The 15,048-nt window shown below is 41.0% G+C and overlaps 2 protein-coding genes across 2 annotated transcripts in view; one reads left to right on the top strand and one right to left on the bottom strand.

Moving 5' to 3' along the window:
* The window catches only part of nrd1a (nardilysin a (N-arginine dibasic convertase)), a 35,786-nt gene extending 33,036 nt beyond the window's left edge, over positions 1 to 2,750 (bottom strand). The window contains exon 1 of the mRNA XM_036596497.1: positions 2,681 to 2,750. The gene's annotated coding sequence lies outside the window, so the exon portion shown is untranslated. The remainder of the gene's footprint in view (positions 1 to 2,680) is intronic.
* Positions 2,751 to 9,410: 6,660 nt separating this feature from the next.
* On the top strand, positions 9,411 to 14,294 carry slitrk3b (SLIT and NTRK-like family, member 3b). The gene is made up of 2 exons (XM_036596647.1): positions 9,411 to 9,577; positions 10,533 to 14,294. Exon 2 carries the CDS (start codon positions 10,552 to 10,554, stop codon positions 13,192 to 13,194), a length of 2,643 nt encoding a protein of 880 aa, XP_036452540.1. The 5' UTR covers positions 9,411 to 9,577; positions 10,533 to 10,551; the 3' UTR covers positions 13,195 to 14,294.
* The last annotated feature ends 754 nt before the right edge of the window (positions 14,295 to 15,048 follow it).

Below are 15,048 nucleotides of genomic sequence, written 5' to 3'. Positions count from 1 at the left end.
TCATGAAATGGTTATGAATTCACTGCCTGATGACTGAGACACTGTTTTATGATAGTTTAGAGAACTTAAACTCCATTCATGGTGGAGGGATACATGCAGGGCGCTGTGAGGCAAAATAGTCCCCAAAGAAAACTTATTATTTCAGATTTTCCACTATTTTCCATCATCAACATTCCATATAAACTCAGAAGACTCGTGTAGGTTCACTGGTGGTTCTGGATAGTAAATAAAATGTCTATATTTGTGTTGTAGTCATGGCGACCCCTGGTTCCTATCACCACCACTGTAAATACCCCTTTAACAACTGATCATGTGACGCCACACAAAACACCTCAGTGCTGGAGTTTTCCAGCTCTGCTGCTGGAAGCAGGAGAAACACAGTGAACAGAAACGCTAAATAAACCACCAGAGCACAAACACACTCACATGATGATCATCAGCAAAAACAAAGATATGTTTAAAAAATAAAACTGACAGAGAAATTCAGACAGATTATATACAGAAATGCACTGACTGCATCAAATAAATCATAAAGCTGTAAAATTTTGCTGCAAAACTGATATAAAAAATAGTGATTTTATGAGTGTCGGTGTGTTGAACCGTTAACACTCCTCAAGGACGATCAGTGTTACTTATAGTTATCATCATCATCATCATCATCATAATCATCATAATCATCTAATACCGGGTTTATCTAATCAATACTTCATAAAAAAGTTAAACTAGGAGCTGCTTTTTAATAACAAGAAATTCTTGTTGAATTTTACCATATTTATGTTTATTAATCTCAGAGTTTATTAATCTCAGACTTAATTAATCAGTCAGTGTTTATTAATCAGTCAGTTTATTAATCAGTCAGTGTTTATTAATCACAGAGTTTATTAATCAGTGTTTATTAATCAGTCAGTGTTTATTAATCAGTCAGTGTTTATTAATCAGTCAGAGATTATTAATCAGTCAGTGTTTATTAATCGGTCAGTTTATTAATCAGCCAGTGCTTATTAATCAGTCAGTTTATTAATCAGTCAGTGTTTATTAATCACAGAGTTTATTAATCAGTGTTTATTAATCAGTCAGTGTTTATTAATCAGTCAGAGTTTATTAATCAGTCAGTTTATTAATCAGCCAGTGTTTATTAATCAGTCAGAATTTATTAATAAGTCAGTGTTTATTATTCAGTCAGAGTTTATTAATCAGTGAGTGTTTATTAATCAGTCAGTGTTTATTAATCAGTCAGTGTTTATTAATCAGTGAGTGTTTATTAATCAGTCAGTTTATTAACCAGTCAGTGTTTATTAATCAGTCAGTGTTTATTAATCACAGAGTTTATTAATCAGTGAGTGTTTATTAATCAGTGAGTGTTTATTAATCAGTCAGTGTTTATTAATCAGTCAGTGTTTATTAATCAGTGAGTGTTTATTAATCAGTCAGTTTATTAATCAGTCAGTTTATTAATCAGCCAGTGTTTATTAATCAGTCAGAATTTATTAATAAGTCAGTGTTTATTATTCAGTCAGAGTTTATTAATCAGTGAGTGTTTATTAATCAGTCAGTGTTTATTATTCAGTCAGAGTTTATTAATCAGTGAGTGTTTATTAATCAGTCAGTGTTTATTAATCAGTCAGTGTTTATTAATCAGTGAGTGTTTATTAATCAGTCAGTTTATTAACCAGTCAGTGTTTATTAATCAGTCAGTGTTTATTAATCAGTCAGTGTTTATTAATCACAGAGTTTATTAATCAGTGAGTGTTTATTAATCAGTGAGTGTTTATTAACCAGTCAGTGTTTATTAAGCAGTCAGTGTTTATTAATCACAGAGTTTATTAATCAGTCAGTGTTTATCAATCAGTCAGTTTATTAACCAGTCAGTGTTTATTAATCAGTCAGTGTTTATTAATCACAGAGTTTATTAATCAGTCAGTGTTTATTAATCAGTTAGTGTTTATTAATCAGTGAGTGTTTATTAATTAGTCAGTGTTTATTAATCAGTCAGAGTTTATTAATCAGTGAGTGTTTATTAATAAGTCAGTGTTTATTAATCAGTTAGTGCTTATTAATCAGTGAGTGTTTATTAATCAGTCAGAGTTTATTAATCAGTCAGTGTTTATTAATCAGTCAGTTTATTAATCAGTCAGTATGTATTAATCAGTCAGAGTTTATTAATCAGTCAGTTTATTAATCAGTCAGAGTTTATTAATCAGTCAGTGTTTATTAATCAGTGTTTATTGATCACAGAGTTTATTAATCAGTCAGTGTTTATCAATCAGTCAGTTTATTAACCAGTCAGTGTTTATTAATCAGTCAGTGTTTATTAATCACAGAGTTTATTAATCAGTCAGTGTTTATTAATCAGTCAGTTTATTAATCAGTCAGTATTTATTAATCAGTCAGAGTTTATTAATCAGTCAGTTTATTAATCAGTCAGAGTTTATTAATCAGTCAGTGTTTATTAGCCGGTTTACCGCTGAGGGTCGGGTCAGTGCTGATGTGGTGAAAGTGCTGAAGCTGAAGCTGAAGCTCTGTCTGTGCCGCCGCTGTTTCCGCTCTGACTGTCTGATTCCTAAACTGTCTGAGTTCGATCGGACCGAACTGATCGCTGCGCTGCTCATCGATAATCAGTCGGGCGGCTGTACTGATCACTCACTGAGCTGAATTACAGAGTTAGAAGAGTTTTTCTCACCGTGAGACGATCCTGCTTCAGCACACCAGCCCGACACCACAACCGCCTCTGATTGGCTCCCTGCTCCAACACCGCGCGCTCTGATTGGCTCAGACACGGAGACTAAATATTTACCAGTGTTTCCTATTGGACTTTCAGAGCCACGTGACACACCACGTTTATTTCGCATCAGACAGAACGAGCGCAGAACAGCGCAGCGATTGAACGTCAAACACCAAATATTTACATCATAACACTGAATATTTACATTATGATGCTAAATCTATACATTATAACGCTTAATAAATACAGTACAACACTAAATATACACATTACAACACTGAATATTTACATCATAAGGCCGAATGTATACATTGTCAGAGTTGAATTAAGTGTATTTAATCATTATTATTTAATAGATTATAAAACTGAAGAAGGTGTTTCTGTATTTTATGCATTTTCCTATATTTTTATAAACTGTAAGTTTTAATGAGTCTCGTGCTGCAATACTCATGACTCATCTTTAATCCAGCAGGTGGCGCCATTTCCTCAAAAACACTACAACACTAAACAGTACAACAGTATTACTGATAATCAATAATAATAATAATAATGATAAAAACGTTCAACATCAGTCAGTAATCTACAATTAGAACCTCTGTCTCTCTCTCTTCTCTCTCTCTCTCTCTTCCTCTCTCTCTCTCTCTCTCTCTCTCTCTCTCTCTCTCTCTCTCTCTCTCTTTTCTCTCTCTCTCTTCTCTCTCTTCCTCTCTCTCTCTCTCTCTCTCTCTCTCTCTCTCTCTCTCTTTTCTCTCTCTCTCTTCTCTCTCTTCCTCTCTCTCTCTCTCTCTCTCTCTCTCTCTCTCTCCCTCTCTCTCCCCCTCTCTCTCTCTGTCTCTCTCTCACTCTAATCACTTTAATCACTTTAATCACACTCAGGAGCTGATAAGTGCCGTATCCATGACGACCAGCACCTTTCAGTCTCTTTACACTGAAAACATCCCAAACTCATACTGCTGAGTATATTCACTCATTTATTCATTTATTCATTCATTCACTCACTCACTCCCTCACTCACTCATTCATTCATTCATTCATTCATTCACACATTCATTTGTTCATTCATTTATTTATTCACTCACTTATTCATCAAGTCATTCATTCATTCACTGTCACTCATTCATTCATTCACTCACTCACACATTTATTTAATTTTTTCATTCTCTTGTACCTTCATTCAGTCATTTATTTATTCATTTACTCATTCATTAATTCATTCATTTACTCACTCACACACTCACACATTTATTAATTTATTAATTTATTCATTCATTCACTCACTCATTCACTCACTCACCCATTCATTCATTCATTCATTCACTCATTTACTCATTCACTCACTCATTCTCTTACTCATTAATTAATTCATTCACTCGTGTACTAATTCATTCATTCATTCACTTTCATTCGTTCATTTGTTCCTTTATTTATTCAAACAGATTCTCTTTATTCCGCAATCTGAATCATTTTATTGAGATCAACATTATTCAGACTCACTTTATGCAGAATCCGAATCACTTAATTCAGAATCACTTTATTCAGAATCTGAATCACTTTATTCAGAATCACTTTATTCAGAATCTGAATCACTTTACTGAGGCCCTAAATTCGGTTGATTCAATGAAGCTGAAAACAAACAGTAAATAAATAGGAATAAATACAGTAAACAGCACTGAACTGTTACCATGGGGATGCAGAGTGTGTGTGCAATGCAGGCTGATCACACACACGCACACACAAACACACAGAGGGGTGTTTATGAGGCCAGTGGTCTGCGGGGGGCGCTGTCAGCACAACACTGAAAACCAGCACAGACTCAATATCACAATGATTCACATTTCATATCAATATGATACGTATCAATAATAATAAACATCAATAACCTTTAAAACCTCAACAATCGTCCTTTGTTCTGTGTTTTATATGTGTAAATTCTATTATTATATAGAGTTTCTATTGACATAAACACACTTACTGCTCAGATAATCAGACTAAACTGTTGAATCTGATTTTGTGCAGAACTGTCTGTCAGTGTATTCAGCTTTTACTCACAGTGTTCATGTAGCTTTATGTACTAAAACCAGCCACAATGAATTTTCTGCCCACAGCAGTTTAGCCCTGCCCACTCAGCCTACAGCAGTTCAATCATGGGATATTGGTTCTTAAATGCCTCTAAAAGCTCCCTTACAGAAAGTTACTACATGAAATGGAAATGAATTCACTGCCTGATGACTGAGACACTGTTTTATGATAGTTTAGAGATCTTAAACTCCATTCATGGTGGAGGGATACATGCAGGGCGCTGTGAGGCAAAATAGTCCCCAAAGAAAACTTATTATTTCAGATTTTCCACTATTTTCCATCATCAACATTCCATATAAACTCAGAAGACTCGTGTAGGTTCACTGGTGGTTCTGGATAGTAAATAAAATGTCTATATTCGTGTTGTAGTCATGGCGACCCCTGGTTCCTATCACCACCACTGTAAAGACATCTGAACCATTTCACACCAAACCACTCTGAATCACTCTGATTACATTTCACACACTGAATTATGGGTAATTTTAAACAATCACTGGAGTTCCCCTGTAACTAACAGGGTAAAGGTGGTCAGTTTTGATTTCAGGTTGACTTTAATGTGTTCAGCACAAGTGAAGTTTACCTGCACACTCTGAAGTGCAGGTTCCCATGGCAACCTATTTTCTCTCCTAATTAAAGTGGGGGCCGTCGCTTAATTAGTTTAACAGTGTTTATTGCTCTGGGCTGTCTGCATCGGAGGAGCTCTCTATACTGCAGTGGTGTGTTTGGCTGGACTTTAGCTCACCTGTGGCCACGTCTCTCTCTGATTAATACAGCTGCAGAGTGAACGCAAGCTAAAGCTAAGAGATTCACCTGCTGTAAACACTTCCTGAGAGCTGGATTTGACTCGATTCAGTGAATCTGACTCAGCTCCCGTTTCTTCTGGCAGGGCTTCAGAAAACTTAGAGAGTGCCATTAATTATTCACGCACACTAAAAGGCCAGTAAATCCCAGTTAAAACCTCATTGACACAAAGCTACTGCTGCTCGGTTCCTCTGAACACACTGACAGCACTCAGATCAAACATCAGATCAAACAAATCACTGCTGTGGTCTGACTAGGCGGGGCTGTAGGTTGCAAAAACACTTACATAAACCTGAATAAACACCAACATAAATCTACATAAACATCTACACACCCACATAAACAACCATATAAACCCCTACAAAACCTACATAAACACCTACATAAACCCACATAAACAACCACATAAACATTCACAAAAACACCTACATAAACACCTACATAAACACCTATGTAAACACTTACACAAACCAATATAAACACATACACAAACCTACAAAACACTTACATAAACACCAACAAAGACAACCACATTAACACCTACATAAACCTACATAAACATCTATATTTAAGACCTTTTCGCCTGTAACAACGTCCTGTTTTGCAGTTGCTGCAGACGTCTATCTTACGGGTAAAGTCTTCTCCACATCCTTAACGCTGACTGAATACTGCTCATGTGCTCCACCCACAAAAAGCCGTGCTGCCTTCGACCAGACAGTGAACTCCGCCCCCAAAGATCCTCCATCCGGCTCTGATGCAGTGTGTTTCACTTTGCACAGCATCAGCCATCCCCTCTGCCTCATTGGTGCAACTTCACTCTTCATGAACTGCCGTGCCTTCCAGCTAGAACCCAGCAGGTACCACCACAGGCCAGGCCACTGTGTCCACCTATGCAGCGCATGGAACTCCTTTAATGTCAATGAAAATGTGCAGGAGTCTAAAATGGGCATTCACCACACCATGGCCACAGTTCACTGCCTGTGTTGTTCTTTTTGACTAGGCCAGCATTCTTTCCTGCCGACTTTACCCCCAAGCCCTAATCAGATGTCCCGGTCAACCGGCACATCCAGCAGCTCCAGCCCTGTGCCACTGTCTGTATGGCTGCAGCTGTGTTCAGCCCTCAGATCAGTTCTATCGTCACCTCTGTCCACGATGGCAACAGAGACACACCTGCAGGACTGCCCACTACATGCTGTTTAGGGGCGCCGCCATCTTTATTTACATCTGCACCTGGATTTTCCACTGACACTGCAGGCACAGGCTCCCCCCTGGCCATACGACTCGCCCCCGGCAGCTGTGGTGCTCTTAAAGATGCAAACTCACCGTCGTCTTCCTCAATCGTACATAAACACAGGGTTCTGTTTCTCTTCTGAACTCTATAGATTAGCTTGACTGCCAGTGGTCAAATAGTCTAGATCTGTCATCTGACATCAACTGTAGCGTTTACCACTTTTACACCACACAGTGTTTATGTAAAAGTCACTGTGCTTTATTAAAGGCTGCCGTCGGCCACAGCCACACTGTACAGACAGAATGTCTGTGGCTAACAGCTCGCTTTACACTCAGCTCACACCTGCACCCTCTCACTTCCCACCGACACAGTTCTTCCTGTTGTAATGCATAAACGCAGCGCAGCAATGCTAGCTCCCCCTTTACAATAAGAGTCTGTGTCAGAATAAACCCAGAGTCTCACTGCAGGAGAACAATAACTCAGAATAAACACTAGAACACGGTTCTCACACAAGCTACAATATTTTTATACCATATAAGCTCCCATTGTTATTTCTACACTGAAGTCTTCCCTTTAGAATAGTCAATCAGGTTGTCTGTATTTACAGCTAAATGATGATCAGTTAATTAATGAACTAATTAACTAGTGCTCTGAGAAGAGGAAAATAAGTAAATAAGTAGTTCTGATGAAATTTAGCTGACTTCATTTATAACTACAGTCTATGTAGAGCCAGTAAACTGAATGGTGTGCAAAAGATTTTTAATACATAACACAGAAATAAATGAGCCCTGGAAAATGTTTAATTCAGCATCATTACTGCTAGTTAATTAGCAGTTACTAGCTTCATACTAGTAAGACTTAATAAGTGCATTATAAGTTCATTATCATGTCCTTCAATATAAGCAGCTGTTTTCAGTCTATATTTCTATAATAAATATCTCTATTATCTTTGCAGCGATTAAACTAAAGGCTGAGTTCGCTGTGATAACTGACTTCCTCCTGTGTAAATGTCTGTGTTTTTATTAGAACTTGCTGTGAACAGGTTCTAGCTCTGTAAGGCTGGAGAGCAGCTGAGATAGAAGAGTATTAGTAAGCTTTACGGTGGGCCATTACCTGTGGGACCCCCACAACAAAGAGATGCAGAATCAATACAGCTGTGAGGAGAATGTTAGCTCAGCATGAGAAAGATGGGTCTTTGTAGTGGTTTGGTGAGGATCTGATGGAGGAATGATCTGTTCATGCTGCATGGAGAACATGTTCATATACATACATATACATATATATATGCAGTTATCTGGACAATAGATATTTTTTGGTCAAAAAAATGCTAACAACACAATACATACATAAACAAATAAATAATCCATTATGATTTGCTGTTGGTTTCCTGCTCCCTCCTGAAAAAAGTCCAGTACTCACAGTTACCATCCCACACCTCTATTATCTAATCAGTCCCTCATTATATTAAATCCATGAGGTGAGATGACTGGAGGGCAGCGAGCTAAACCTGTATTCTTCTAATTGTGTTTCTATATTCATAACATATTCATAACTATACTAATAACAACATATTCTGATGACTGACTGCGGTATTTCTGTTTATTCTAAAGTGATTTAGTGTTTTTAGGGGTAAAAACTTCACAGATAAACAGCACTTCATCTCTGAGAGAGAGGAGAAAATCAAGCTGCTTCAGATCTGAAAACATCCACAGGCATTTCTGTCCATCCTTCCACTGTGAGGAGACGACTCAGCGCTGTGGGTCTGAAAGGATGTGTAGCTGTCAAGAAGAACCTCACTGAGAAAAGGAGACGGACACATCAAACAAAGAAGCTGAACGATGGACTGACCACCCCAGAGTCCAGACCTCAACACCACTGAATGTGTTTGATTACTTCAGAAAATCATCAACCAGCTTCTAAGACTGAACTTTGGAGGTGTGTCTGCAGATTCTTTGAAATCCTTGTTAAAAATTTTGAGTTGTTTAATCTCAGAGCTGCAGCAGAAAAACTCTGGTCACCTCTCATTTCAGGGGTCATTTCTAGAGATGTCAGGACGCACATTCAGAACCACTGTGATAATCAGCGCGATCAGAAATATTGGCAAAAAATATCATCCATTTGGCACAACTGCTTGGGTAAAGAGCGGCGCATCCCAGCAAAGCGAGAGAAATGAATAAAAACCCATTAATGACTTCAGCCGTATCTCAGGAGCGGGAGCAGACGGCCCCCCTGCGTTGCCATGGCAACCCGAAGTCATGTCTGTTGGGGGTGTTTTTGGAGGCTCGGTGATGGAACAAAGCTCAGACTGCCATTATTATTACTGTTATTATTATTATTATTAATAATATTATGATTACTGTAAGTGTTGTTATTATTATGGCTATTTAGTGCAAGAAATCCAGTGATACGGAACCGGCTCTTATGATGATCAGCGCCTTTTTTTTGCACCGCAGCTTCAGATCTGACCAACGAGAGAAAAGCTTGCAATTCTGAAGGACGAGGAGAGAGAGAGAGAGAAAGAGAGAGAGAGAGAGAGAGAGAGAGAGAGAGAGGAGGAGGAGGAGGAGGAGGAGGAGGAGGTGGTGGAGAGATTTGCAGTGTCTGCTGGAGCTGCTTGCTGAAAGGGGGGGAGCAGAGCTGCTCGTTGGGAAAAAAAGAAAGGGGCTGCAGTCCCGTCACGTTCTAGCGCGAGAGTGGAGCGACCATGGCCAACAGCACCGGCACCTAACACCGCGCTGAATAGAGTGAGTAACGCTTCGATGTCTCCGTTATGTCCTGGTCCAGCATCTCAAACCGATCATCTCCAATACCACCCCATCCCTTTCACAGCCCTGTGGGATGGTACTGGAGATAAAGGGGTTTTGCTGTGTTAATGCTGTTGTTGGTTTCACTGGTGTTTTAGCCCTGAGATCATTGCTGCAAACCAGCATAGAGCTCCTTTTGTAAGGTGTGACTGGTCCACATTAAACTCCGATCTCCGGCTCGCTGTAGGCGCAGTTTTTTTTTTCTTGCGGAGCTGAATGGTTGCCTTATGTCTGTATCTGCAGGTCACTAAACGATCCAAACTCGTCAGCTTGAAGGAAACAGACTGCTAAAGAGCCGTGGTTGCGTATCAGGCTGAATTCTGATACAGTGGGAAAACTGACAAAGCTGTGAATTGCTGAATTGTGTTTATGTGCACCAGGAATCAAATTAGGCTCTGTTGTAGCTGATTTAAAAGCTTAGCTTGTGTTTTAGTGAATTATTTCAGCAAATGTCTACGCCGTCAAAATCGATACCCATTCACATCACATCCCTGAGTGCCCTGCTGGTCACATTAGCTAATAAGTGCTTCAGGGAGGAGAGGAAGAAATATTCTTGAGTCACTGACACCCAGTAAAGCCCCACAGAGCTTCCGATGAATACTGATAGATCAGTGACACCCTGCGTATCCCACCCTCGGCAGCAGCAGCAGCATAAGGGTAGGCATTAGTTTATTTATTCATCGATACTAAGGGCTGCTGGATACTGCACATGCACTTCAACGCAGCCAATCAATACCTCTACCCTTTGAAAAATTCATGAGCAGCAGTACAGGATGGTCATCTCCACTGTTGCGCTTCTCTCGATATCAAATCAACATCGTTATGATGATTACTGTTCATTTTTGTCTCTTTTGTCTTCGCTAAAGCCTTCGTGTTGTTTTTTCTTTCAATGCAGTGAAGGAGCTCTCGATGCCATGCACTCCACCGCTTTTGGAGAAAGGATGCTGTGGCTCACTCTGCTGAGCACTATTGCACTTGGGTGGACGACTCCGATCCCTCTGCTAGATGAATCTGAAGAAATAGACGAGCCTTGTTTTGAGCCCTGCTACTGCGAAGTGAAAGAGGGCCTGTTTCATGTGCACTGCGACAGCAAAGGATTTACAAACGTTAGCCAGGTGGCCCAGTCCTGGCTGAGACCTTTTAAGCTCTACCTGCAGAAAAACTCTTTACGGAAGCTCTATTTCAACAGCTTCCTGCATTTGAATAATGCAATTGCAATTAATCTGGGGAATAACGCTCTGCAGGACATTCATGTGGGGGCATTCAATGGCCTGAGCTCCCTAAAGAGACTTTATCTGCACGAAAACAAGCTGGAAGTGTTTCGGAATGACACGTTCCTTGGACTAGAGGGTCTGGAATATCTCCAAGCAGACTACAACGTCATCAAGAGAATAGACAGTGGAGCTTTCCGGAACCTCCACAAGCTCAGAGTGCTGATCCTCAATGACAATTTGATACCTGTGCTGCCCCCTTTCCTCTTCAGATCAGTGTCTCTCACACACCTGGACCTGCGAGGAAACCGCCTGAAGACACTGGCATACAGGGGCACCCTGGAATACATCGGACGGAGCCTGATGGAGATCCAGCTGGAGGAGAATCCGTGGAACTGTGTCTGCGATATTGTACAGCTGCAGGCTTGGCTAGAGAGGATACCATACACTGCAGTGGTTGGAGAGATCACCTGTGAGTACCCCTTCCACCTCCACGGAAAGGACCTTAGAGAGATCAAGCGCAGCGAACTTTGCCCCACACTAACTGAAGCAGAGGTGGAGGCAAACCTTGGGATCCCTCACCTGCCATTCTACACAGGAAGGGTCAGGCCAACAAAGCCCTCTTCTATGGTCTCCCCCAACCAGAACACTGTTTCCTCTGTGGAACAAAGGGAGAGGCCCCCAAAGCCAACAAAAAGGCCAAGGCCATCGAAGACTCCACCTACACCACGCAGTGCATTTCCAAACCAGCCCCCTATTGCTGGATATCAGACCAGGCCACCCATACCAATTATCTGTCCCATTGGATGTACCTGCAATTTGCACATTAATGACCTGGGTTTGACAGTTAACTGTAAAGAAAACGGATTTCGCAACATTTCTGAGTTAATGCCGCGACCGCTGAACGCTAAGAAGCTTTATCTGAGTGGAAATCTGATCCAGAGAATTCACAAGTCTGATTTTTGGAATTTTTCTAGTCTTGATTTGTTGCACTTGGGAAACAACCAAATATTTTATGTTCAGGAGGGAGCTTTTGCTAATCTACCCAATTTGAGGAGCTTGTATTTAAATGGGAATAACATTGAGAAGCTAACCCTGGATATGTTCCATGGCCTCCAGAATCTACGCTACTTGTATTTTGAATACAATGAAATAAGAGAAATCCAGCCAGCTGCTTTCAGTCTGATGCCCTCACTTCAGCTGGTGTTCCTGAATAACAATCTCCTGCGTACACTGCCTGTGGGAGCATTTGCAGGCACTTCACTTGCACGTCTCAACCTGCGTAATAATTACTTCCATCACCTGCCGGTAAGCGGGGTTCTAGAGCACCTGCATGCTGTGGTCCAGATCGACCTGAACCAGAACCCTTGGGACTGCTCCTGCGATATAATCCCACTCAAAGAGTGGCTGGACACTCTCAGCTCGGTGGTCATTGTAGGAGAAGTGGTGTGTAAAACTCCAGAGGCCATGAACGGGAAGGATTTACGCTCACTGACCACGGAGGTGATTTGCCCGGAGTTGCTGCAAATTTCCCCGTCTCCAGAGGACTGGGTGAAAGGGCTTTCTACCTCATTCCCCGGAGCTGGGCCGCACCCTCCAAAAGGTGCCATTCCTCTGTCCGTGCTCATCCTCAGCCTGCTTGTTCTGTTTGTGTCGGCGTTCTTTGCGGCCGCTGCGTTGTGCGCCTACGCTCTAAAGAAGCGCGAGAAGCTGCCCTTCAGGAAGCAGGGAGAGGTGGGTCTGGCAGGAATACAGATGGAGTGTGGGATTTTCACTGAGCCACCACCCACACTGCCCGAAACTCCTCCTTCCAACCACGTGTACGACTGCATCGCCGCACCTACCACGCACATTTGCAGCAATGCCGTTTACAAGAGCAGCAGGCAGGAGGATCAGAAACGTCCACTCACAGAGCCGGGGGAGGGCGGATCAAATTACAGAACACTGCTGGAGAAAGAGCAGGAGTGGACCATGGCCGTCAGCAGCTCCCCCATTAACACCATAGTGCCCGTGGGGACGCCGTGCACAGACATCGCCGGATTGCACGAAAATGGAATACTCTGTCCAACGGTGATTGACAGCCAAGGTCCCACCCCCAAGGTGGGGTTTGTAGACAGTTTGTTTGGCACTCCCCGGTTCAATGATGTGCCTGAAAGGCATGTACACCCTCCCCCGGAGTATCCCCACGCAGAACAGAACGCCAGGCAAACGCAGACGCTCACAATCAACGCTGGGACAAGGACAAGCTGTCCTAATCAAATCCACAGCGATTACCCTGAGCTAAGGGCTAGACTGAAAACCAAGGTGGATTACATTGACGTGCTGGAGAGGTCATATCAGTTCTAAAACATGACAGACATGAAATATATCTCCCAGAATTAGAAAAAATGGTAAGACTTTAAAGGAACTTGTGCAATGTAAGATGTTTTTTTCCCCTCAAGTTGCTCTGGAGGAAAATCCTGTACTCAGATTTTTTGTATTAAGTGCCTTCAAAAGAGCAGCCAGCAATGTTGTAAATGGTTATTTTTGTATATTCACAATTTTATTTATCTAAAACACAGATTTAGAGTAGAAGAGAAAGGCTCAAGTGCCGTCGTCAGACGCTGCAGATGTTAACAAGCAAAAACGGAACAAGGGATGTCTTTGACTGCCGAGGGGTTTGGGCTTGGCTTTGAATGCAGGGGGTTTGGGCTTGGCTTTTAATTTGTTTGCATACAAACGTCTGAATCCTTTTGCTTTTTTTCCTGAAATTCTAAAATTATCCTTCAGCAATAGAGATACTGCAGTTATTGTATAACTGTTAAGTGCTTTGTTGAATCTGTATTTTCACAACAAATAGGTTGTCTTTATTGGAGCTTATCGATCATTGTTATGGACCACGCTGAGGTCAAAACATGCAAACTGAGAAACACGGGGGTTTTGGATCCCGAATGAGTGGGAAATCTTTTTATGATCCATCTTCCAGTGACTAGGAGGGACTTGTGCATATATTTATTCTTAGATTTCAGTGTTGCAATTATTATTATTGTACATCATGTTCAATCAGTGTATAATGATTATGCCTCTGATTTAGCCTTCCTCGAGAAAAACAAACCCTGAATTCAATAAAGGGAGATAAAGGAATTCATGGTTTGATGTTGTGCATGAGGCAGCAATGTGACTGAAATGGACATCGTGCACACGAAAGTAGGGCTTTCACACACTCACAGCCACAGTGCCACATCCCTCAGTGCACAATAGCCAACACATCAAAAGAGCTTCAAACCCTCACATGGGTTTTAGGGACCAGTAGTTTACATAACTGTGAAATTTGTGCCACAGATGCCATGAAATTAACACGTTGAGTTTGTGAAAGAGGCTGCTGGGGATTCGTACACCGAGGGGCACAAGCAGCAGAGTCTCCACTCCCCGAAGTGTCCATGGGAGGGCATCAGTTAGACACACCTATTCACCATGCTCTGCTCTGCTTAACCCACTTCCACAGCGTTGCATAAGAGAGGAAAATACTTTTTCAGTATTATGGAAAACCTCAAACTGAGCCACAAATGTAATTTAATCGCTTATTGAATATTGGAGTCATATCTCACTGCACTTTGGGCTGAAATTTGATGAGTGATTCTGCTTTTTACCTCCTTGACTTGAAATGTGGCACTGAAACTGTGCTTTAGAGTGGCCAAAACTGCCTTCACACTGCAAATCTGTCTTCGGTTTGTTTGTGTGTTTGTTTTTGGAGTAAATGAAGTTTCTCAGCACTTTAGGACATCAATGAATATACAAATATACAAAAGTGTGCCACAGTCGGCTGGGAAACGTAAGTATTTACATCACGTGATGGTAATTTCACAGTGAAATGGTTATGATTACTTGTTTATGCAGTGATTATTATACAGTGACTGGTTATTATAAAGCAATTGTTTTTTGCTTGTTTATGCAGTGATTTGCTGTTTATGCAGTGATTAGTTGTTTATGCAGAGACTATTCATACAGTGACTAGCTATTATAAAGTGTTTTTTTATTTGTTTTGCAGTGCTTGGCTGTTTATGCAGTGACTGGTTACTATACGGTGACTTTATTATAAAGCAATTGTTTTTTGCTTGTTTATGCAGTGATTGGTTATTTATGCAGTGATTTGCTGTTTATGCAGTGATTAGTTGTTTATGCAATGACTATTTATACAGTGACTAGCTATTATAAAGTGTT

Source organism: Colossoma macropomum, unplaced genomic scaffold (genome assembly GCF_904425465.1).
Source record: "Colossoma macropomum unplaced genomic scaffold, Colossoma_macropomum, whole genome shotgun sequence".
In the NCBI taxonomy this organism is placed as follows: Eukaryota; Metazoa; Chordata; class Actinopteri; order Characiformes; family Serrasalmidae; genus Colossoma; species Colossoma macropomum.
The sequence above is the reverse complement of the archived record's forward strand: the minus strand, read 5'-3'. Positions and strand labels throughout refer to the sequence as shown.